The sequence below is a fragment of the Lygodium microphyllum genome, chromosome 19, assembly GCF_053477565.2.
Source record: "Lygodium microphyllum isolate KBCC chromosome 19, Lygodium_microphyllum_v1.1.10, whole genome shotgun sequence".
NCBI lineage: Eukaryota > Viridiplantae > Streptophyta > Polypodiopsida > Schizaeales > Lygodiaceae > Lygodium > Lygodium microphyllum.
In genome coordinates this window covers 93,452,894-93,478,519 of record NC_141153.1, presented here as the reverse complement: position 1 = coordinate 93,478,519, position 25,626 = coordinate 93,452,894, and the positions used below count along the sequence as shown (strand labels likewise).

Below are 25,626 nucleotides of genomic sequence, written 5' to 3'. Positions count from 1 at the left end.
TCCCATGCAGCTTTGGAATCCCTCATGCCAGAGATATGATGCAACACATCGTTGGTCAATACCCAAGCAATGATGCCTAGAGCCTTGTTCATTCTCTTCCATTATTTTGTCTTTGGTTGGACTTTGTCAAAGGTCCCGCCTCCTACATCTTCTTTCTCAACATCTACATCTCCTACATCATCTTCAAATAGATCCCTTAGGTCTTCGCACATGAGATGATGCATGGTCTTCTCTTTCAATACAAGGAAATCTTCACTATTAAATTTAGCTATTTGCTCAAGATCTGCCATCATTTTTAGATAAGGAGGTCTTACTACAAGCTTATGGTACACTTGAGCAGTGTCTATCCTTTTATAATAAAATTGAGAGTTTACAAAAATTTGATCAATGGAGCATTCCACACACAATAGCTTTCCATAAGAATGTGAATCACTTTTTGGGATCAAGATCAGTTACATCCAATTTGCAAGGAGGAAGCTAATTTAACTAGCAATGTGAACAAGATTTTGAGTGTGAGGGAGAGGGTGTGAATGGGGTTTAAGCTGAACTAGATTGAGGAGTGAGTAAGTGTGAAAGAGGCTTGAATAAAAGGCTCAATTAGATAATTCTTTACTTTAGCTTAAGTAAAGAAAAGCTTTTAAATCTTTTCATGAGCTGAAAGGTGTGAACCTAGCGGTGCAAATTTCTACATTTCTCAATATATGAACTTGATGTACTCGATCTGTGCAAGGACATTCTCTTCGCAGCAATAGTAGAGGCAATGGATTTGTGGAGGCTACACAAGCTACTCAAACTCTCTTTCTTTCTCTCTGTCTCAATGTGATAGAAAAACAAGCACACCCATTGCTTAGCACCTCCAATATGAGCTTCGAACCAAGCTTCTTGACCGAACTAGAAATCACCACATGTAGCTTGGGAGTTTGAGATGGGGAATAAATGGTTTGATGAGTTGAATAGAGGAGGATAAGAGAGGGAATGGTTAAGAGAGTATACCCACTAGCTACCTAGCTTAGCCGACTCTAATACCATGTTAAGAAACACAAATCTAGAGCTAGGTTGGCTATGGTGGAAGCAAGTCTTAAACGCAATACCTTATTAGAATGACAGATTGTAACTCAAGTGAATTAGGTTCCAAGATTGATTAGCTTGGACTCATAAACACAGCCTTGAGTTGACACAAAAGAGAAGTACTATATATTGCATTGAAATGAGAGCCAAGTATGTGTTTTCATAGCCTTTGGGTAGTTCCACTTTCCTCATTGTGCTATGAGATTCTGAGCCTTTCTCCTAGAGCATATATCATTGTTCTATCTTCCAACACTATATGAAGAAGAGAAGGCCTTTGTTGATTGAGCCTTCAGTAGTTATAAATTGCTTAAAGTTGAAGACAGTAGAGATAGTTCCAATCTTGCACCAACCCTTTCACCAATAGGATCTCGAGGAAATGTTGGTGGGATGGATTTCTTCAATCAACACACCAAGCTCACAATTCATGTGTGTGAGAGTCTTGAAAGGTCTCGAGTACTACCCTCCTCAACATATTTGGAATGAAAATGACACTAGAATGCAAGGAAGCAAGGATAGGAGTATGTGTGTCTTGGCTAGGAAAGGGTCCAAAAATATATATGGCATGACACCTAATAGTAGGGAGGCCTATGTTGTGTAAATGTTGTTAGATATGCTTTGCTAGGGTACTACATTTTCAAAGGCAAGAAATCCATGCAAAGTGCAAAGAAAGGGCTACAACGTCTTTGCAAAACAAAGCATGGATGATAGGGAAATTGTTTGAGGCATCGTTGGAGCATTTCCAGTAAGATGTCCCAACCTCACCTTCTCCTTCATCTCAACATGTGCTCATTGTGGATGGATGGCAACCCATGAGGCTTGAAAATTGTGCAAAAGGCAAAAAATATTGGCATAGATATTGTCATTCTTCCAACTCACACCTATCACAACCTTCAAATCTTTAGATGTTTCAATTTTCAAACCCTTCAAATCCTATTTCACAAAACATGAAAATTTGTGGCAATTGTGAACATGCTCCACTCAAGTATCAACTAAGGTTTGTCAATACAACTCATGTAGTCTGATGGTACACCAAGGATGGCAAGGCTTGGGAGGGAATCTATTTGCCAACAACTAGAGTGCTTCGAGCCATCGATGGTGTGGGGACCCACAGTCACTTATACTTAACAAGATTATCCAACTTCCAACATGGGTTGTGAAAGTCAAGGATGGGACGAAGGTGATTAGGGTGGTTTTCCCCATGCCCTCAGAGGACAATGTTTTTTCTACATGCATGAAGGTGGGTGAAATGTCATGATGCCCAAGTATATGACACATAGAAACTTAAAAGTCATGAGAAAAGCCATAGAGCCAACACTATAAGTGGTGACTCGCTCTGATGAAAAGCTTGAGGCAACATCTGACAATCATATAAGTCAGTCATGGGTGGAACAAGAGGTATTCTGTCATTAGATAGTCGTACCAGCAGGAGCAGATTCGAGCGCGAGGACTGCTCAAAGCAGTCCAAAGTTGTGAGTCTGGGAATGAATCTCGAAACTCAGAGCAGTCCAAAGTTGTGAGCATTCTACTCCTTCTTTCAAGCCCACACAATTTGTCCCTTTCCAAACACAATCGATAATATGGAACCTCTACTCTTCTTTTTATACTATTGTAGTTGTTTTTTTTTTTGGAAAATAATGTCTCTCTTCTTTTCTTTAATCAAATAGTTCTTACCTAGCTATTCCAAATCTCTAAACTAAACCAAACACATACATTCAATTCTTAACCGAACATGCATGTTTTGGAAGCATGTAGCATGCATGAAAAACATCAATTCCTCATTGATCCTTTCTGCACACAAACACAAGCTTCATATTCCTATGCATAGAAAGAAAGCAAGCACCTCAGTTAGCTTACTCCACTTGTATCCCACCAATGGAACAAAATACCGAGGCTTACACACACTCAACAATAAGACATGAGTGGATATCTTAATGATTCAAGAGTTTAACCGATTGTGGTACACTAGCTCTCCCTTAGTTGCTTGGTTTCTAACTCAAAATCATTGGACTTACCTCTCACCATGACCATGCAAGAAGCAAGCACAACAATCTATGAGGTTGTAGTAGATGCATCTCTTTGTTTCCTTCTTAATGTAGCACTTCCTTGAAGTGGAAAAGATGGTCTCATGATCCTTGTGGTGGCCCCTTACACTCCAAGCATTCATTCCAATGCTCTAGCACCAAGCTTGAGTATGCTTGTTGCAAGGGTGAGATGAGAAGGAAGAAGAAGGAGAAGAGGATGGATGCAATGAAGTGCCTCGCTTTTTAGTCCCTCACACACACACACACACACACACACACACACTCTCTCTCTCTCTCTCTCTCTCTCTCTCTCTCTCTCTCTCTCTCTCTCTCTCTCTCTCTCTCTCTCTCTCTCTCTCTCTCTCTCTCTCTCTCTCTCTCTCTCAAACAAGAACAAGAACAATAAGGAAGAGCTTGAACTCGCAAGTTGGAACACACTATAGTGAGCTATTCCATTCACTTTTTAGCTTTTATACATAAGATTTTTACTTAATGTTAGGCACCCAATCCACTTTTGGGGCTCCTTGGTTGACCCTTTACATATATCCTTAGGTCAATGAGACCCAACCAATCTATAGTGAATCAAATTACCTACTCTACCATCAGAAAGTTTTACCATTTGCATTGGAGTGAGCGTGAATCTCACATAAAATTTACAACAATATTATTTATTGCTTCCATAACAAAAAATTTGAATTGGACCTTGTGAATGGATTGCGGCTAAGATGATTCCTCACTTTCATATCAAATTCTAGAGACTTTTTCTAGTCATGAAAAGATAACAAGGCTTGGTGTACCAAGCATAGCTTGAAGTCACAAGAAGCATATATAGAGGAACTCATATAAGATCCTAGATACTAACAACCGTGTAGTTTTCTTTCTTTTGCAACTCATACAAACAAGATAGGATCTCACATTTTTCCTCTACATGTGGAGGTATAGATTTTATTATGATACAAGCATAGAAGGTACAACTTTCTAATCATTTCCAATGTCAATGCAAGCCACCTAACTCATATTTACCTTTCAACCTCGAGACCTTGTGGTGTCCTTCAATATCTACAAGATACTTCACTGATTGCCCCTATACATCTTTCATCATTATGTGCAAATAACTCTAACTTCTCATCTATTGAATCCAACACTAAGGCCGGCACCCTATGAAGATTGGCTATCACCTATCCCTACTATTTGATATAAACGCTAGAGTAGACCATGTTGCCACAGTTAATAAGCTCGATCTCCACACTACCTTTTTACATCCATTAGATTTAGAACTATTGGAAGAAATGAAGGAGAGTGGTTTTGTCTATTCTATAGACACCCTTGGCAAACGAGGTGTCGATTGGAAAACATCTTATAAGAAAAACTTTCTTATAAAATTTGCTCTATCCATTCCCTCCTTAATTATCCCTTGCTTCTCAAGAAAAAAAGAGAATAAAAGAGAACAAAAGTTGTCCTTAAAGTTAGGTGCACCCATTGTATTAAGCCTAAGGGTACTCGAGTTAGTATTGTATGATTGCCTCAATTCACTGGTTCTTTCTTTTCTCCCACTTCACACTCTACGGTAGCGTGACACTATTGAAAGCTTGCTTGATAGACCTATCACCTTGGATCCAAGAGATCACCACCGCACATGTCCCATCCATTGGCTCCTTAACTACAGGTCATACCTAGGGATCCCCGAATTGTCTAGGTCTGAACCCATCTCCCAATCATGTGCTTTCCCATGCATGCCCACAATAAGCCTAAATACACCTCCTAGAAAGTGTGTACGTGTGAATGCAGATACATTCTAAGGTGCATTCTAAATGTGAAAATTTGTCAAAAACAAATGCACTGAAAACGTCTTGTGCACCTTAAGTGCATCCAAAGAGAGCCACGTAATCAAACATTCTAGCAAGGGGAGTAATATAAATTCTTTTTTGTAAACGTAGAAAAAAGGAGCAACCAAGGAGAAAGCTTCAAAGCAAGAAAAAAGAAAAGGAAGAACTCAACTGGTAAAAATACCATAGTAGTAAAATTGGCAGTTTAACAAGTGAAGGTCTATATATTATAAATAGCAAGAAGATACCATATAATTTTACTGCTCTACTATCAACTAAAAATTAGATCAGTATTCATGTTTTGCACTCTTATAAACCATCCTTGTTACTTGGTAGCCCAAAGCAATTTTAGGAAATGGCCATTTAATAAAGCCATATGTCACAAGATCTTAAAGTTTTACAATGTGCTTGACCACTTGGTTCGACACAGTCATTGGAAGCATATGATCATTAACTTGAACTACATTATCAATGGTTGCTGCATACCCACATGAATAAACCTATCATGTCGATGATTGTAAAAAACCCTCAGCATTTGGACAACTACCACATGCCATCACTGTCACACATACATATGATGTATGGAAATGGGGCTAGTAGGACATTTAACGAGCCACCAACTAACAAGAGTGTCATATAAATGTGCATGATGGATTTCATCATCAAGGAGGAGGGAAGCTCAATTAAATTTTTTTGCCCATTTTCCTTGCAACTTTATAGTTCATATAGTGGCACCAAGTATGTGGTGATAAGAACCCTATCAAAAGCTAATCATGCAAGAGTAGATGTAGATTTTATGCTCAATTATGCCCATTTTCCTTGCAACTTTATAGTTCATATAGTGGCTCCAACTATGTGATTATAAGAACCCTAATGAAAGTTGATCATCCAAGATTGCTCTAGATATTATGATTTTAATATCCCTCCCTTCGCATAAATTTCAACAAGAAATGTTCGAACTCAAGTTTGCTAGGTGATCTCGTGGCTCATGCTTTTTTCCCATGGCAATATTATTTGCAAGGACATTAAGCAAGAAACATTGACAGCACGAAGTTGATTTTAATCAAAAAAAGAGGACCAATGAACACCACAAGAGCATTGAGAAACCAATGTTGCTAGAAAACTAGGTTTACAAGCTAGTTTCTAGATCTTGAAGCATGTACATTACTATTACATGCACTTTGGTTGGTGGGGGAGGCATGGCCTCCATCTTTTTTATTTTATTGAGTGATGTTAACTCTACAACATATTATTGTATGGGATTCAAGTAACATTATGAATTATATATCCATAGAAATTTTCTAAAATAAAACTAATAATGAAGGTACTTCTTCATGCTTTGTAATTCATAGCAATAGTCTTTGCAACAACATCAAGCAATAAATATCACCATCACAACTATCAATCAACTTAATAAGCAAACTCAAACAAGTTCGTTCATTGCTTCTTCCTATCTTTACAATCTAAGCATTGAGAAAACCAACTATCTAGTTTCAAAAAGTCTAAACGCCAGAAAGAGAGACTAGCTGAATGTACTCACAAGAAAGTGTCAAATCTACAAAAGAAACTTCTACTTTCTTTGAAGAAAAGATTCTACTGTCTACAAACTTATTAGGAGAATTGGTTAAGTAGTCTCCTTTTGAATGGTGAATCTATAAATATTCGCCCCCCTTTGCCTGCTTATGTAAAAGGAAAAATAGTCTCTTGAATCTATAAATATTAGCCCCCCTTTACCTGCTTATGTAAAAGGAAAAATTTGCGAAAACGTCGTCCAATTAGGTAAGAAGACAATCCACAAGTATTGCTTTAGTATGAAGTTAAGCATACTGAACGACAGAAATGCGGTGAGCGTGGATCGAACACGCGACCTTCAGATCTTCAGTCTGACGCTCTCCCAACTGAGCTATCCCCGCCTGCTGCAAATTGGTCAGCACAAATATTATTTAAAGACTATCAAAAGGACAACCAATAACCAAATCGCTATCGTTAAGGCCAGGTGATATTCTTTTGATGGTAAGTTTCAAGAAAGACAAAAAGTGTGTCTGTGTCTTCGAGAATGTTCCATGATGACATCATCGATGATGTGTGTGTGTAGGTATGCACGCACATATGTACACATGTATCTCTGAATTCCATTACATTCTTATGAATTCATAGTTGTAATGCATACTTAGTTGTAACATACAAATATATAGTAGATAACTTGTGAATTGTCTAGTAGCAAAATTTCCTGTGTTCATTTACTTTAGAATGGGTTCGTACTAAAATAATAATCTCTCACAGCTTTTTATATGCAAGAGAGATGTTTTATGTAATAGCCCCAACTCTAGCATTAGTTTGCACCAAGGCTTCAATACCAAGCTAGGATTACACATACGCTCAGTGTTATTGGAACATCCTCAATAAATGTATTTGATGTATTTAAGTGTGTTAAGAGTTGTGTTATACAAATCTTGAGAGCATGTAAGACTTGAATGGATTGTAAAAGGAAAACATAATGATTGTAGATGTTACTTGAGCTTGTTAATTGTTAGACAAAAATCTAATATTATACAACTCTTGCAATGTAAGTCTATTAGAACAATTGACAAGGTGACCACCAAGCACTAACCTATCTATGCGATACACTTAGGCTACCAAAGCATTTGAGTTCAAATTACTAGTTTCGCCATTAGAGAGACCCTAATATGCTTTGAAGTATCTGACATGCTTAAGGACTCTTACATACATCCACTATATCCTTGTCCTCTAAAATTCAAATCAACATTATAAAGTTGACCAAAAATATCAAAAATGCGTATAAAATGTTAATTTTGTGCTACACATGTTTATTTACATCCCCTAGAGTACCGTTTATTTACATCCCCTAGAGTCCGATTGTGCAAATTCTCAACAAAAATCAAGCAGATTATATACAAAGATCAAGTCAAGTGTCAAAAGAGACACCTTTGAATTTAGCATTAGGGTAAACATGCCAATTAAATGATATCCCTACATAAGCATGACAAAAGATACCCCAATTTAATGACAATTGTATTAAAATAAGATCATATGCTCTTTTGGCTTGTGAGATGATGATTAAATCAATGCAACCCACAACCGGTCATTCCCTAAATCTGCCCTGCAAAGAGTAACTTTACTATCCATGAACCACATATAGATGTGAACAGCATACAATGTAAGTGCTAGAAATCTACAAAGAGCCATGATACATGTGAAATAGCAAGAGCAAAATCCCCTATAGAAGGTGTAACTGAAGCATTTAATGCACTTAAGCTATTATTTTCTAGAGAAGCACACACAAAGCACTCACAACATGGGGTGCTATCCCATCCAAACATCAGCGTGCAATCAAGCAAGAGCCACGTAAACATGCACACGGATAGATATAGGCCAAAGCATAGCTAACCTTGTCTAGAGTGGAACACATAATAGGTGACCAATGATTTTCTTTTCGAAGACCTCTCTTTGAAAATTGATCATTATTTGGCAACAAGTCCTTAACTTGAGAGGTTCATTATCATATATTGCGATATACTTTTGTATGGATGTTTGTGGATATCCATTCTATTTCTCCACTGAAGTAGACATTTTAGGTGATCAAAACTCAAATTTTATACCAGAATTTTCAATTGTAGGCGATCATTATCATTTGGGGACTCAAAAATAACCCTACTTGTCGCCTAATTTGTTTGGGACCCATATTTTTAGCCTAAAAAGTGAAGATTCACCTAAAACAGAAGCACTGGAGAGGTCCCAAGCCACAAGGATATAGAATCAACACCATGTTGTCCATGCTAGTGTAGGCTGAAAATTTAGTCAGATATTTGGGAGCATTCGGCCAGCCTTCACATTTAACAGTGGCAAAATTGGTCACATTTGTAGCCATTAACATAAAATGCACACAAAGATAGTGCATAGCTCATTCAGTTGACTTAGCATTAAAATTTAGTGAGATATTTAGGAGCACTTAGCCAGGCACGAGATTTAACTGTTGCAAAATTGGTGGCATTTGTAACCATTGACTGCTGCTTGCAATTTACAAAACAATGTTCTCCTATCACAGCTAATGATTCAGTACCCTGTGCTAAATAAAGGGAAAGAGAATCAAGCTTGAACATTGAACACAATAAGCAGCATAATAAGACTGGCAAAACAATGTGTTTTTCCTCATATCTGATGGTGGCAAAAAAGAAAGCACTAAAAGAAACACAAGACTCCACAGTTTTCGCAAAAGTCATTATTTACACAACACACAAGGCTTATGACATGCCTGTCTTCCTTGATACTCATCTCTTTAAGTTTATGTCCAGCACCACAGACAACTAAGTCCACTAAGGTGTCTGTACCTTGGATAGTGTATTTTGCCCAGTCCTTAGTGGGTATACATCTCTTGGGCAACTCAGGGACAGATTATATTGGAGGTATTCCAAAAGAACTTCCTTTTCCTCCCAGACTTCATTGTCGTGAAGATGAGTAAAGAATGCTCTTGTAAGCACCACAGTTATAATGTGTACGATGGTTTTCAAAGTAAGCAAAATTCCAGAGTACAAGCCAGCTTCTGTGAATAAAATTGCCAGCATAGTTACAAATAGTGCCTGCGATTCCATGTACAAGGAGTTGCAGCTCGTATGCGATCCATCTCCGCTTCCAGTTCTTTCTGCTTCTCGGATAATTCCTTCTTCAGGGTTGACAACTGAGACACACAGCCAGATTCTACATTTCAAAACTACGTACAGAGAAGCATGAATCACATTAACCATTATATTGCTTGTATAAGTAAGGATAGGAGTTATCACCCATCTTTGCTTTGGTAACAGTTTCAACTTGTAAAATTGTGCAAAACCGGTGTAAAACTGAACTCAAGCACAATGACTTGCTAGTTGCTTGGAAGACAGATCTAAAAGAAACCATAATTGACGGGCTTGAACAAACAATCATTCTGGATGAAGAGCTTCTTTAATACTTATAACCTCAATTTCGTGTATATGTTGTAATGGATTCATGAAACAACAGGCCCAAAGACACTAAACAAAATACACCTGGTTGAGAATCTTGTTGATTTATAAACCTTTCCTGCCCTCCTGCATCAAGTTCTTAATACATCAAGAGAGATATCGGTGCCGTTGCAAGAAGAATCAACTAGACATTTTGAATTAACATGTGGAACTATTTTAAAGGTGACCATGGACATATCTGAAGGTCATTGCATCAGATTGATTTGTATATGGCAAAGGTGTGAGTTAAGTGTTCTTTGCAAGAGAAGTTGATAACCTATGCAGAAGTAGTAATGCAAAGTGCTTCAAAATGATGAAGACAGAAAAGCAAGGGCTATAGCATGGACTCTGGCCCCATCTATACAGTGCATGACTTAGCTGGGAATATGATGAAATAAAACTTAAGTGAATTATCAGGTCCATCCACTGGATTGTGTTATCAGGGCCTGCCTAACGCAATAAATTATTTGGGTAGGGATTGAGAACAAAATTATGGCTGTAAGAGAGAGAGAGAGAGAGAGAGAGAGAGAGAGAGAGAGGGATCTTATTCAGCATGCTGGCCTTCTCCCTAGGGAGAATTTAGTTGCTTGGCATACGGCACTTTCTTCTCCTCCTCTGCCATGACCCTTGTATTTCTCATGTAATTAATACAATTACTCATTACGGAAAAAAAAGGGGAGAGAGATTTAAGAATATTCAATGCACGTATATGAGAGAGAGAGAGAGAGAGAGAGAGAGAGAGAGAGAGAGAGAGAGAGAGAACCAGCACTTGATTCAAATAGGCTACGACTAGTCACAAGAAAGAGAGAGACAAGGAGAGAAAATGAGAGGGAAAGCTCTAAGAATAGTCAATACACATACATGAGAGAGAGAGAGAGAGAGAGAGAGAGAGAGAGAACCATTACCTTTTACGAAAAAAAAAGAGAGAGAGAACCAAATAGACTACACATTAATGTATCTAAATCGGCCCGGTATTATGGATAAGTTTGTGTATTGGAAATCACGAGCTTAGCCTTTCATTTCCATGTAAGATTAAAAATAGTGCAAACAATCATGATACCAGTGGTTTCATATTACCTTCCCTTGCTCCCTTGGCCATCTGGTTTTTGCTTTGGAAAAAAGCTTCATCATGGATGGGCATCTCCTGGATCTTTTGGCACCATGTTTGCACTCCCAAAAGAATGGACAATGGAGCTGTTCTAGACTTCAAGTGGGCTGTTCTAGATTTCAAGAGACATATGATTGCTCTCTATTGGTCACTATTCCAGGCCTTATGCGAGGGTAGGCAACCTTGGTTTTTGATTGCCAAGTTTTCCTTTGAGACTCGGGGTATTAATCATGGGAACATCAAGATTTTTGTCTCATGGCGGCATGTGGTTAATGCTGAACAGCCTATCCATCTTAAGTCTTGTATGCTTGAATCATTTGGTCCACTCTTGGAGATCAGTCCTTGTTAAATATTCTTGGCACCCGCCTCCGGATCGAGAGGCAACAAACTCCCTAAGAGAAAAGCTAGCGGTTACGAAGCTTCTCTCCTGGCAAAGCCAAGAGGAACAAAGGCCGATGTTGAATAGAATGGCATGCTTGGGTCTCATCATTGTTGTTGATACTCTTCTACCCATCAATGGGATTGTTATGTGTCAGAAGTGGATGCAGCAAATGGAAGCATATACATATACTGAAATAGATTGTTGAATACAAGACTAAGAGAAAAGAAGAACACTACAAAATAAAAGAACTCAAAAGAATGCTCAGGAAATGAAATCCATATACCAAAACACGAGACAATACAGAACCAATGTGAGTCATTGGCTATGAAAGCATTGGCACCGACTCCTCTCTCCACCAAGTCTGCTAGAAGTGATGACAGATGAATGACTGGGGAGGAGGTGGCAAAGTAACTAATATAGGTAGAAAAAGTGTCATGAAAATGATAGGTCAGCCAACATTAAATCCTGGCCGACTAGTTTCCTTAAATGCCAATACACATCAAATCACACAAAATAAAATGCCTAAATAATCTAGGAAATGAACTAGTGCCCTAGCCCATTGAATCGCATGCACAAACTCAACCATGAACCGACATATCTACCAACACCCTTTCTCAGATCATGGGTGATCTGATACAATACAATATACAATGATAATGTCCCATCATAGTACATACAACAAGAACCACCAAAGTAGAACCATGGATACCAAGACAGTGGATGCACAAGCCACCACCAAGGGGCATCTGAGAGAACCGGATGTCGATATCGATTGTACCAACTCCTAAAAATAGAGAAAAATACTAGCAGCTCTCAATGTCTCTCAAAAATGTCTCGTAATAGCATACAAGACCATCCTATCAAAAATACCTCCAAATATAAATAACCATGGATTCCCTACCTTTGGCCAAGACCACCAAAGTGTCCCCTCATGTGAGCTTAGACCACTCTCTGTCAAAGGCCAGCCCATCATAAACTTTCATGTGTCAATCCCTACTCCAAGATTTGAACCTGCCAAACTTTGGTCAATGTGTCAGGGACATCCCTCACTAGAACCTGTGCATCAGTATACCTGTATAGATGAGGTTTATCTACCCTATCTCACCACTCTTTCACACTCCCTCTCTGGCACCAAAGAGTCGTGAGGGATGACCACATCACCTGTACCAAAAAGAAGCAAATGGAGGAGCTACCAATCCCTTCCCTCAATCAAAAGACGAGGATCCTTTCCACACCTTGGTCTTCGCCAGCACCAGAGGATCTGAATCAGAGTTTGAGGAAGAGGATGACGCAGTACAAGAGTCCGGATCCTACTTTTTCTGCTCCTTCCTCAAAGCCGCTAACTCTTTACGGTCCTTCCGCAAGTGTCCCTTCTTACTACAATGATAACACTGGTCCTTCAACTTCTTCCTATCACCCCTTTCAGAAGCTACAAGAGCCTCACCAGAACCTAAATAGTGAGACAGAAGCCTGCCTTGTAGACGCAAAGATGCCTCATGCTCAAGCAGCGAGGGCATATGAGCAAAGCTCAAAGGTGTCGAAAATGTCTGCACCCTCAAAGCATTAGTCACTCCATCAAACTCCGGGGAGAGTTTGTAGAGTACTGTCCCCACAAGATGTGCCTTGGAAGAGCACATAGCATGTGTTGAAGCTAGTCCTGTACCTATGTAACATGGAGCAAAAATGACTGAATAGTGTCCTTAGGCTCAAACTTCATATGTTGGAGTTGTTCATAAAGTGTCACTACACACATGGTGGAAGGTGCCTCATACAACATTTGAAGTTTCGACCATACTTTGGGAGATGTCCTCTGCAGGAGGTAACTGCCAGAAGAACTCCTTTAGAAATACATCGAAAAATAGCAAAATAGGCATATGCATCATCCATATTCCATGTAAGCACAACTTCCTCATGATTATCCTCATCAAAAACTTCTGGAACTAGAAAAGGACGCTCAAGATGTGAAGCAGCTCTACAAACAATGTACCATAACTACTTGTACACCAACCAGGCTTTCATAACAGCACTCCAAGTTAGATAGTCAAGGCCATGTAACTTATCATTAGTAGAAGTACACAAAGGAGCGATCTGGAGAGGATAGTAGTAAGAGAAGATAGAGGATAGAGGATGGACAGAGAGAGAAGATTGCCAAACCAATAGCAAAGACACCACAAAATGAGAGTTCACACGCAGTGTAAACAAAAATCTAATCAGAAAAGAGGGGCGACTATTGCAAAAGGATAAAAACTCAGCCAAAAACTACCAGAAACAAAAAAGTGGCCTATAGAAACAATCACCCAGCCATAGTTAGGTTCAGAAAACCAAAATGCGTCCTAATGGATTATGGAGCAATAAAGGTAGCAAACTGACAATGGCAATTAGAGAAATTGTCACACGCTCAAAATGCAAGCTCCTAGGCACAAAACGCAGGCAATAGAAAGCAGTAGATATGCTAAATAGGAGGCAACAACAGGTCATCTAAACATAGAGGGGTATCAAACCTGAAATCAGTAGAAAAATATCAATAGGAGTGTAGATCCTATAGTCTGCTACCATGTCAGAAGTGGATGTAGTAAATGGAAGCGTATACGTATCCTTAAATAGATTGATGAACACAAGATAGACAGAAAAGAAGAACACTGCAAAAGAAGAGAACTCGGGAAGAATGCTCGGAAAATAGAATCCATATACCAAGATATGAGACAATACAGAACCAATGTGAGTCATTGGCTGTGAAGGCACTAGCACCGGCTCCTCTCTCCACCAAGTCTGTTGTGATGAAAGATGAATGACTGTGGAGGAGGAGGCAAACTGACTAATATAGGTAGAAAATGTGTCATGAAAATGACAAGTCGACCAACATTAAATGTTGGCCGATTGGTTGTAATAAATGCCAACACACATCAAGTCAAGCAAAATAAAATGCCTAAATAATCTAGGAAATATACCAGTGTCCTAACTCACTGAACACATGCACAGACTCAACCATGAACTGACATATTGCTCAAATTATTATGTCCTTCAAATCAGTCCAACCCTACTTTCGTGTTCCCGAGGCTATCGCACTTTGTGGAATGCCATCTCCACCTCTTTACGGGCCATGCAACCTCTTCCCTCTTTGGCTTAAGATGCCCCTTGGTGGGAGTAGATGATTAATGGTCAGCTACTTTTGGGTCGTGCTTCAACGAGATAGATATATCATTTTCTTATTTGCGACAAGGGTTGACTTGTCTAGAAAGGGAATACTATGTGGGGTCTCCAAAAAGGCTAGCCGTGGTGGAAATTTGTGGTAATGACAAATTGGCTTAACAAATTGCCTTTCCGATCCAAGGTCTTCACTTGGTGAATGTTGATTGGTGCGCTTTCTCTTGCCTCTGCACTCTCCAAGGAAAGGATTTCCAATGGTTGCTACTTCTTTGGTCAGAGGTCCATAGAAACCCCCAACCATCAGTTCCTTACTTGCTCAGTGGCTAGGAAGGTTTGGTCACTACTATTGGCCATTTGGTTCCAAGTGGTTGGGCTATCAATGCTTCCAAAGAACTAGGTCTTTGGACATCCAAAGTTTGTGGACCCTGTGCAAGCTAATATGAAAGTGCTCTTTTCTTTCTTAGGCTTCTAGGGTTGTTGGCATTCATGGACCATGAGGAATGCATTCATCTTTGATGCTTCATTGGACATGCAAAGTCATATAGTCTACTTGAAAGGACTTCTTTAGTGGCAACTCGACTTGATTAAGTTAATAGATTTTCGCCCTAGACAAGATTTGCTTACTTGGCACACTGCAGTTTCTTCTAGCCCCCTCTAGTCACTCTTACCTCCTTTGTACCTTGATTGTGATGTCTCAGATTTTATGCATGATGGCCTAGAGCCATCATGTATCTTGTAACCATGTAATCTTGTACTTTTTTTCATAAGTAATACAATTACCTTTTATAGGAAAAAGAAAAAAGAGAGAACCAAATAGGCTATGACTAGTCATATGTGTGTGTGTGTGTGTGTGTGTGTGTGTGTGTGTGTGTGTGTGAGAGAGAGAGAGAGAGAACCAATGGTTCATTCATCTGTGTGAGACACACATACTTTAGTACAAAAAGCCATCATGACTTGCAAAAGAGAGGTCTCCCCCACTCGCTACCAAAAGATGAAAGAAGAATTAAACATCACCTCTCACTCCATTCTATCATTGCCTAAGGGGAAGAAGAAGAATTGATAATGATGAAGAGTGAACATGTGTCGCAGCTGAAAAACTTGCAAGATAAAGTATCTCCATGGTTACCCCAAGAAAGGCTATGACTAAGCCTTGGCAGGGGAAGCCTCCATGCTTGTCCAAGAATATAAAGCTCAAAGAGAAAAATTCACAAGTGTCAAACTATCCAAGTCTCCACCCCAATCAAAATCAATAGGTCCAATTAGTTCCTAATAACTGAAACAAGAGCAATAAGCATAAGTACAATATGAGGCCATGGAAAACACATACCTCAACTTCAATGAAGATGCTTTAGGTGCTTTTATGTAAGGCCAAAAGTTTCCCCTACTAGAACCCAAAGATACACTGATGAGAAGAGGGGTATCAACTTGATCAATACCAGGTATCTGGACCAAGAGACACTACACTCCACAATTCTTTGGGCTGGAGGATCTTGTGGAAAAGTAGACTTGGCTGCATCTAGCTGCACACTAGAAAGAGATAGCAACTCAAAAGTAGAAGTCAGGGACATATCCTATCAATCCTCAAGAGAGACATGAAGTGCCTCAAGAGTAAAATCTATGGAAGGGGCGGCTGACCAGTCAAATAATCCCTCAGCTGTCATAACAAGGGCTGCTGAGGGGGAGGTCCAATGGCCACATGATTAGCGGGTCCCTGTTAGCCTCCTGTCTTATTTCATGTTAATCATTTGCTAGTTGTGAGCTCCATCGAAGTCTAATAGAGACAGAGGAGTTCTGACTGTTTCCAGCCCTTGCATTAGTGCGCATTTCAATTTTAGTTAGTTTTGTGTGTGTTCATGCTGCCTGTCACTCATCCAACTCAGTGTGTTTCAGTTTGTCGTGCTAACCAGGCCTGCATTCACACATATGGGGCCGGTGATCAGGTTTGGTGCAGGCGGCTGCATTAATTGCAGCTGCCCAGTATGCAGTTGCCCATTTTTTGAGGCAGCCGGCCTGTTTAGGTAGCTGTTGGCCTGTTTAGGGCAGGAGGCCTGTTTGGGGCTGCTGTCCCTATTTAAAGCAGCCCCCCGTTTAAAGCATCCCTCCCTCACACTTGCAGTACATTCAGTTTTGTAGGTTCAGCACCCTCTCTCCACAGCCTATGCATTCCTGCATCATCAACCTAATCAGGTGCCTTTGTTGAGCTAAATTATCATTAGCTTTCATTAACCAGGCCCAAAACTCAAGTTAATAAATGAATTTTAACCATTTCTTTTAAACTGACGTGGTTTTAGAGAGTTTCAGTGTCCCACATGTAAACCCTAATTTGGGAGGCCCCAAACTTTCTATAAATAGACAGCCTACCCTCCCATGCATTCCAATATCATTTTTGCAATTTGCAGGTGCCAGGGCTTTGCTGCCCACACCCTGTTCACAGAGGATATCACAGCCAAAGCTACCCATCACTATCTACCACATTCTAGTGTCTGTTTCCAGCCTTCCCCGTACATTTCCTACCCTTTGCTGCAGCCGAAGCTACCCGTTACTATCTACCACATTCTAGCGTTTGTTTCCAGCCTTCTCCACACACTTCCTAGCCTCTGCTGCAGCAGCCAAAGCTAACACCCACACCCAGGAGGCTGCATTTTCAGCAACGGCCTGTTCAGGCTGCATTTGCTGCATCATCACCTACCCCAACTGCTGGCGACATCACACACAAGCTGTGTTTTCACTCAAGGAGCTGTGTTTGACCTTCTAAACTATCGCCATCATCATCAATCTTCGTTTTGATCTTCTTGGTGTCTACCTGCCTGTCACCTACACTTTGCTAGCTGTGTTTGCAGATTTCTCTCTCCTTTGCCTATCTGACGCAAATCTGGCATCCACACTACTACATTTGCTACTACCAGATGTCTTCACGGGCTGTCTTGCTGCATTTTGGGGTCCATCAAAGTATGACACACTCTCCACCTCATTATCTTTGCCACGGTCCATGAGACACAAGAGTTCAAGGTTCACTATTCATTCATAGCATGGTGTGTTTGCTACATTAGCATTGTATTATTCAAATTTATTCATTCCAGATTATTTATTGTGTTCATTGTCTCTAAGTTACCCTAACCCTACTGTTATCAATTTGTGCTTTGACATATGATTGTATTTGTGTTTCTTGCGTTAGGGCATTTCTTCACATGGTATTTGAGCTTGATATTCTCTAAAGAAACCTAGGCTTCGGATATGAAAGCTCTCCGTAAAAGGAAGAACAACAGGAGGACAATATGACTTCAAACACTACATCATTGCTTCATTCTCCCGAGCCAAATCCATCGAGAAACGAGTAGGAGTGGATCTCACAATATCATGAGGATGTGAAGTTTCATTGCTTTGCTTAGCCTTTGATTAAAAGTTAATCAAATGTGCAAATATGACTTGCACATATGAGGTGCAAGGTAATTATTTCACAATGTGGCACACACAACCCCGAGATATCAGTTGGTGCCAAAGACGCAAGTTGTAATAAATTATGCCAGACACGTACTAGATGTTACCGAGTGTCAGAACTTGGCCTTAAACATTTAATTAACCATTAGTTAGTTTCAACAATGACACTAGGAAATTGGTGTTAATTAATTAATTAATGCCATTTCTGAGCTAATGAGTACTCAAGGTCACTTGGGTGATAAATTGGCCTAGCCAAAATTATTATTAAATTAACTTTCAGAATTTAAATTTTGAAAATGAATTTAATGGGCTAATTAATGCTGGAAAATCAATTTAGAAGGCTGCCATTTCTGGCAAAACTTGCCCATACAAGCTTGGGAAAGTTGAATTGGAGCTGAAGGGAGAAGAAAATCTCGTTTTTGCATTTTGGAGCTATTGGGAAGAGAGGTTGGTTACTGCTTGCTTTGGGGTCATTTTTCAGGCATTAGAGACCATTTTCGTGAAGGCAATTGCATATATCGTAACTAGGGGAGGTTGGTCCCCAATTCAGCTTTCCCAAACTTGCATAGGCAAGTTTTTTCAAAAGTGGTAGCCTTCTAAACTGAGTTTTCAGCATTATCCAGCCCACTAATTAATTTTCAGAATTTAAATTCTGAAATTAATTTATTAATTATTCCTGTGCCCAAAAAAAAAATATTACCAACAACCAACAATTGAATTCGCTATGCCAATTTATCAACCAAGTGATCTGAGCACTCATTAGCCCGAAACTGGCATTACTTAATTAATTAATGCAAATTCCCTAGTATCACCACTAGCATTAACTAACGGCTAATTAAATGTTCTAGGCCAAGTTTTGGCACTCGGTACCATCATCTAGTACTTGTCAAGCATAACATATTATAACTTTTTGTGGAAGTGTGCAACAGAAGAAGAAACATGAACACAGAGACAAAGGAATAGAGAGAAATTGCAAGAAAAGAAGAAAGAAATCTGCACAAGACAAGAAATAAATGCTAAATACAGAAGGAGGACTGATCAGCCCCTGCACTCAGCCCACAACATCAGTGAGGGCACCAAATCAAGCTGATAATGACGGTAGCACCAGAGACGGAGGAAGAAGACGGAGTTGGAGTGTGCACCTACCAAAGGGAAGATTGAAGAATGCCAAGGACCAACCAACTAGGGCTATATATATAGTCAAACCCCTAAAAAACTAGCCGACTTGCATCTGGGGCCTAAAATATGGCCAACGAGCATTTAATGCTGGTCCCATTTAACTACCCGAAAAATGCACACAAAATCTTGACTGGAGGATAAAATGCAGTGAAAGGCAATTAAATGACTTCTCTAAAATGAGCTACCTCCTCCATCAAAACAAGTGACAAACATGTCAAAGCTCTTAAAGTCCTCGCCTGGACTCAGACTGAGACTCATAGGTAGGAGATGACAAGGCATGACAATCATGACTGCTAACACCCCCTCTCAAATCTTGGATGTGGCTGAAGGCCAAGGAAAAAATGGATCCTAAGTAGCAAAAGGAATGCCAATGTCGATGAAGTCTGTCGGTAAAGACTACTGATAAAGCAGCTCCTCACAATCCTAGGAAACCCCCTCTGAAATACTAGGGGCCAAGAAATCCACGCCGCATCATTGAGATCATCCCCCTCTGAAAGGGATGGGGGGTACTAGGGAACCATCGGAGGTGGGGGATTGGAAGGAACCTGTGGAATAAAGGGTACACAAGCAAAGATGGGTGTAGCAATAGACTACCTCAGAGGACCCTGCATATGAGAAGGGGAATGAAGCTGGTAAAGCTCGCTCTCCTGCCAACCTATTGCAATAACTTGGGTACCAAGCCTAGTAAGGCCATAAACTGAGAGAACTGGAAAGCCCAAGTTCAAAACATAAAAAGCCTACGAAAGGGAGCTCGACATATGGTTAGGAAACGAAGGCAAAGTGCCAATACCACTAATAGGCTCCAATGTCACCAACAATGACGGAACCCTCAAAAGAGCATAGATTCTCAAACAGATCAACTCATGGAGTCATATGATTAGAAGGTCCACTAGCCAAGGCCTCTCAAAAGACAAGGAAACCACTGAAGAAGGCTCCTCCAACTCAACAATATGAAGGAACATTGACTCATGGGTAAACCTTGGAGTAGAGGTAGAAGGCTTGGAGATTTTAGCTCCATCCTTCACTCCTAGACAAAGGTGAGGGTACTTCTTCCAACATTTCTCCTCTGGATGTATCCCCTTCCCACAATATGGGCATTTAGGCTTCTCTGAGTTGGAGTCAAAGCCTAAAGAACTCTCCTATTGTTTAGCCTTTGACTTCCCTGTCTTCTTCTTCCCTCCTCTCAAACTTGCAACAAAAGCTTTGGTGAAGGTGGATCCACTAGCTACCTCTATGGCATACTCGTCATACTCCAAAACAATCGGCGCAAGCTCTTCCCATAAAAGCTTCTCACAGGTCCTCGATGTAAGACGACTAGTGTAGACGACATCAAACCATAGAGATGGCAATTGAGTCAAAAGAATTATAGCCATATCCTCTAAAGAGATTATCCTACCAAGGGATGCAAGCTCATCCCTTATATTCTTCAGCCTATTGATATATGATTCTTCATGGAAGGAGAATCATCAACAGTGACCATCCGTAATTTCTTCTCGAGAGTAATCCGGTGGGCAAATGCCTTCTAATGGTACAAAAAGCAAGCTTTATCCACACTTCAGTTGCTTTCCGCAACTTGAGCACTTGCACTAGGACATAATTCTATAAGCTCATAAAGAGGAAAGATCGAGCTCTAGAATTAAGCCGATCCCATAGGGCCACACGATCCATTGAGGCACTTGGATTAGTGGAAGAGGTTGAAGAATCTTCAATTATACTCCATCCATTCGCAATACAAGTTAAAGAAATACCACAAGGAGCGCCAAGTTTTGGGGGTAACAAGCTCTCCAATGTCCAAGATTAAGTTGTGACATTTGCATTTTTAGTGTATGTGAATTTTATAATTATTGTAATATTAAATCAAATTAATACCACCCTATCCGAGGAGGAAGGCTAGTTTCACACAACTCACTCCACAAGGTTCCGACATGGCCAAAGAGACATCAAACTACCAACAACTTGAAGATAAATGTCAGTTTTTTCCTTTAGTTTTGATGCATTGGTCTAATGTTTTTGCAAGAAGAATGAATGCTCCACAAGGGACTGGCCATTCTGTCGTGGAAACGGGCATGGAGTACAAACCATTCATTTCACTAACTCTCATCTACACCTATACCACTCACTTCTCTACCTCTTTTGTCTATGTTATTCACATCTCTACACTCATTTACTCCTATGCTAGGTACATAGTTTCATACTTCTCAATCTTTGACCCCACCTCCTCTTTTCCACAAGATTTTGGTGACTCCCATGAAGAAGGCACCATGCAAACAAGATATTGGTTAATTAGTCCTGAAGAAGTTAGACTTTTGTTTTTGAACTCAACGAAAGGTGAAGAGTGCAAAATGTTAATTTCTCCACTTATAAGTTTTCCCCTTTTTTATCTTTAGCTTCTTCATCTCAAGGTCATATTGAAGTAGGTAAATCATCCCTTTCTTCATTTCAATTCAATGCATTCAATGGATAAAAGAAACAAACATTTCCCACTACTACAACCATAAATCCATTTAATCTCCAATCCATCCCTCCCACTTCTTCTGTTGCACCTTCCATTACATATCCATTAAGTATATCTCACATGTCTTCACACATCACACCGAGGAATCCTTCACCCTTAGGCGCAACCTTTAGGAGTGGTATATATATGATGGAGGCTCGTCCACCCTTGTTGAGCTAAAACATGCTTTACAACTGAGTAGCATTTTTAAACAGCCCCAAAACACACTTAATTAATGAAAAACACAATTTTGATACACGGTTTGAGAGAGTTTTAGTAGTCCCCCAAAACCCTAATTTTTTCGGGTACCCTTCAACATCTATAAACAAACAGACTGCCCACCATTCAGCCTCATCCTTTTGTGCAGGTTTCTTACCCTACCGTGCAGATTTCAGCTATCAACCACCTACCATCTGCTATCCAACCATCACTGACTACAGCCCATCACTATCAAGCCCTAGGCGGCCTATTTCCAGCCATTTTCCTACTATTTGGAGTCTCCATCTGATGCATCATCATAGCACCTGATCAGCCTGCGTTTTCAGCATCTCGTGTCATGCAACAAGCTACTGTCATCTCTCCCACCATGTGACTACTATAGTACCTGCATTTTTGCTATCCAGCAGGCCGTCTACATCAGCAAACACCTCTCCTGTTGTCGCCTCAATTCCCTAACACTCTGGTGATCAGTATTTGGTATTTCCTGCACTTTGCCACTCTAGTGGATACTGCACTTGGATCTATCTCCAATGGACATCACTCTCTGACACTACATTGCTCTGCCCTTGGGTATTTTGTACACTCGTACATTCATTTACAATATTCATTCAGTTTAGAGTTTCTTCTCTCTACGTTTGAGTTTTGAATTTTTACATTTTGCATTTAGGATTTGAGTTTTGCTTGTCTCTATTGTTGAGATTTATACAATCACATTCCTAAGACAACCTCATCCTACAACTATAAAAGCATGTACTTGACATTGACTTAAAAAAATAAATGCTATTGTACTTTGTACTTTCATGAAAGTCTTGTCTCTCTACTCAAGATTGTGTTTATGAGTCTGAGCTAATCTATCTTGGATCCTAATTCATTTGAGTAACAGTCGATGTGTCTAGTCTCACTCATCATGCTTCTTGTCATTGGCTTCCGTCCTCCATAGCTACCTTGCTCAAGGATCCGTGTTTCTCAACATGGTATCAGAGCCATGGTGAGCTTGGTTTAGCTCTTTGTTGAAACAGCCATATCTCTTCGAGCTTTCTTTCCGAGAGTTGTTTTTTAGGTCAAAGTACAACTTGGCCCAAAAATCGAGAAGATTGATGCGCATCATGCCCAGCATCGCATTTGCCCAAATCTGGGCACAATTTTGACAGCGACCACTTCAAAGACTTAGATCTCTCAACTCGGGCAAAATAAGTACAAACCCTTTTAAAGGGGCTTAGACCCATTAGTAAGAGTCCTCCATCTCAAAGCGTTTGAGCAAATTCGACTTGTGGAGCTTGTGAGAGCTGATTTACTAGTCATTGGTCCCTATTTGACAAGACAACCATAGCCATTTTGATCTCAAGCTCAAAAATTACTTCATTTTCTCACTCCCTTGACTCAAACAACCCACTACAACTCTAATCCACTATACCACTAAAGTTCTAACAAGTGCAACCCTCAAACTCAGCAAGAAGAAGGTTCAAGAAGATCAAGCATCAACATCCGACATTAAGCTTCAAGATAGTATCTCTTAATACTAAATAGTATTGTTTAAACACTAATAGCTATTGTGTCTTTTGGCACAATTTTTTCTTTTCCAACTCTCTTGTTGGATTTACATCAATTATTGAAGCTGATTTGTTGCTGCTCCTACCCTCCAGTATGGGAAAAGATTCACCATCATGCCACTTCAAAGAAACGGGCTTCCACACTTGGCAGACAAGGATCAAGTTGATCCTGATGAAGAGCGGCTAAGAAAAGAAACCTAGACATGCTGCTCTTATAGCAATATGGCAAAAGAATAATGACAAAGCCCAAGTCATCATCAAGCTTGAGCTTGATGATAGTTATATCTACCATGTAGACACATGTGATACATCTCATGCCACTTGGGAACAACTGGACGCACTATTTGGTGCCCATTCTAAATCTTCAAAATATGGATTATTGATTGAATTTTTCGGGTGGATATGAAGGCTAATACATCCCTTGCAACCCATCTTAATTATATGGAAAGTCTGCTAACTCAACTTGCAGAGATTAATTTAAAAATGGATGATGATGTATACATTGGAGTTCTACTGCTGCTGAAGAGTCTTCATCCAGAATTTGGTTATGTCTCCACCACACTAATTACTATGCTATGAGGTCAGAGGATCGAAGTACAGCTGGGATTCAGTAGACAGTGTGAGAGTGAGAGACAGAGTTGAAGCATGACACCCAAGAGAATAGACTGAATGAGTGTAACCTGAAAGTACAAAGTACAACCCTTAAACCTTAGGGTTGTAGGGGGTGTTCACACCCGACACACACTAAGTGCCCAAATGTGTGTAACATAAGCACATAAGTACATACGACAATAAGACAATAAGTCTGGGGGAAAAAACCTCTCCTACCGAGAGTAAAAAGTGCCCCAGTGTCCTACTGATCACCGACACTCCCATATGAGCGTAGGCGTAAGTAAGGCGTGAGTCAAATACCCAACAAACCCCCCTGGAGTGAAGAGTGATCAAGAGTACAAGGATCATCCGCCACCAAAGGATATCAAATTTAAAGCATCTCGAAATGCTTCAAATTTGTCACGAGGAAGAGCTTTGGTGAAGATGTCTGCCACATTACTGGTGGTAGGACAATAGACAAGGCTGATATCACCTGCATGTAGCCTCTCTCTGACAAAGTGATAGTGAATCTCAATGTGTTTCGTGCGAGCATGAAACACTGGGTTCCGTGCCACTGCAATGGCACTCTGACTGTCAGTGAACAAAGGAGTAGGCTCAGTATAACAGATACATCCAAATCAGCTAGCAAGCGTCTAAGCCATACGCATTCAACTGTGGTAGTGAAAGCTGCCTTGTATTCAGCTTCACATGACGATGTGGCAACAGTGGATTGTTTCTTGCTAAGCCAAGAAATGCAAGAAGAGCCAAGAAAGAAACAATTGCCGCTAGTGGAGTGACGTGTATCATAATCACCAGCCAAATCAGAATCACTGTAAGCATGTAACTGCAGTGGTCCCCCCTTGGCATAAAGCAACCCAAGAGAACGAGTACCCTGCAAGTAGCGAAAAACACGCTTGACAGCTTGCCAATGTGACATACGTGGCTGATGCATATACCTGCTCAAAGCTGAAACTGCAAACTGTATGTCCGACCTAGTATTGCATAGATAGATAAGACATCCAACTGCAGGAGCATATGTATGTATATCAAACAAATCACTGTCATCATGTAATGACAGTTTCAGTCCAGGTTCCATGGGAGTACAAACTGGCTTGCAATCCTGTAAGCCAAACTTCTGCAGGGCTCATCCTCGGAAGGATAGACCGGAAAGGGAAAAAGGTGTATAGAAAGGGACTGCACCCTGTCTACATCATCAAAGATGTTGGTCAGGGCTTCCTATGGTGATAATGAGGGGTGCATGCCCTCCGCCCGGAGGTGGAAATGGTCACACAACTTCTAAATATGTGGTGAGAGGAGGACTTGATGAGCTTAGCCTGTTGACCCCAACTCTTCTCCCTGCGCTTGACTATTATTGCTTATGTGTGTTGATAGTGTCTATACAGGGTCACAAAAGTCATTGTTTATTTACATACATTTCCATGAATCCATATCACTTTATGAGGATAAAAGCCAATTTTAGAACTCTGGATTGTACTGGAGTGTGGCACACGCATCCAGTACTCGTGGCAGCTTACTCAATACCGATAGATATTTTGCAACATCGAGTAGCATGGAACCTTGTCCGAGTCTACTGGCAACATGTAAC

The 25,626-nt window shown here is 40.2% G+C and overlaps 1 protein-coding gene and 1 non-coding gene across 2 annotated transcripts in view; both read right to left on the bottom strand.

The window, feature by feature from the left end:
• Nucleotides 1-6,755: 6,755 nt before the first annotated feature.
• On the bottom strand, nt 6,756-6,828 carry TRNAF-GAA (transfer RNA phenylalanine (anticodon GAA)). The gene has a single exon. It is a non-coding gene; the product is annotated as a tRNA-Phe (tRNA).
• Nucleotides 6,829-9,181: 2,353 nt separating this feature from the next.
• LOC148020159 (uncharacterized) overlaps nt 9,182-25,626 on the bottom strand; it is a 38,009-nt gene continuing 21,564 nt past the window's right edge. Inside the window, exon 5 of the mRNA XM_087700913.1 lies at nt 9,182-9,611. Coding sequence (XP_087557039.1) covers nt 9,501-9,611 — 111 coding nt within the window. The 3' untranslated portion in view covers nt 9,182-9,500. The remainder of the gene's footprint in view (nt 9,612-25,626) is intronic.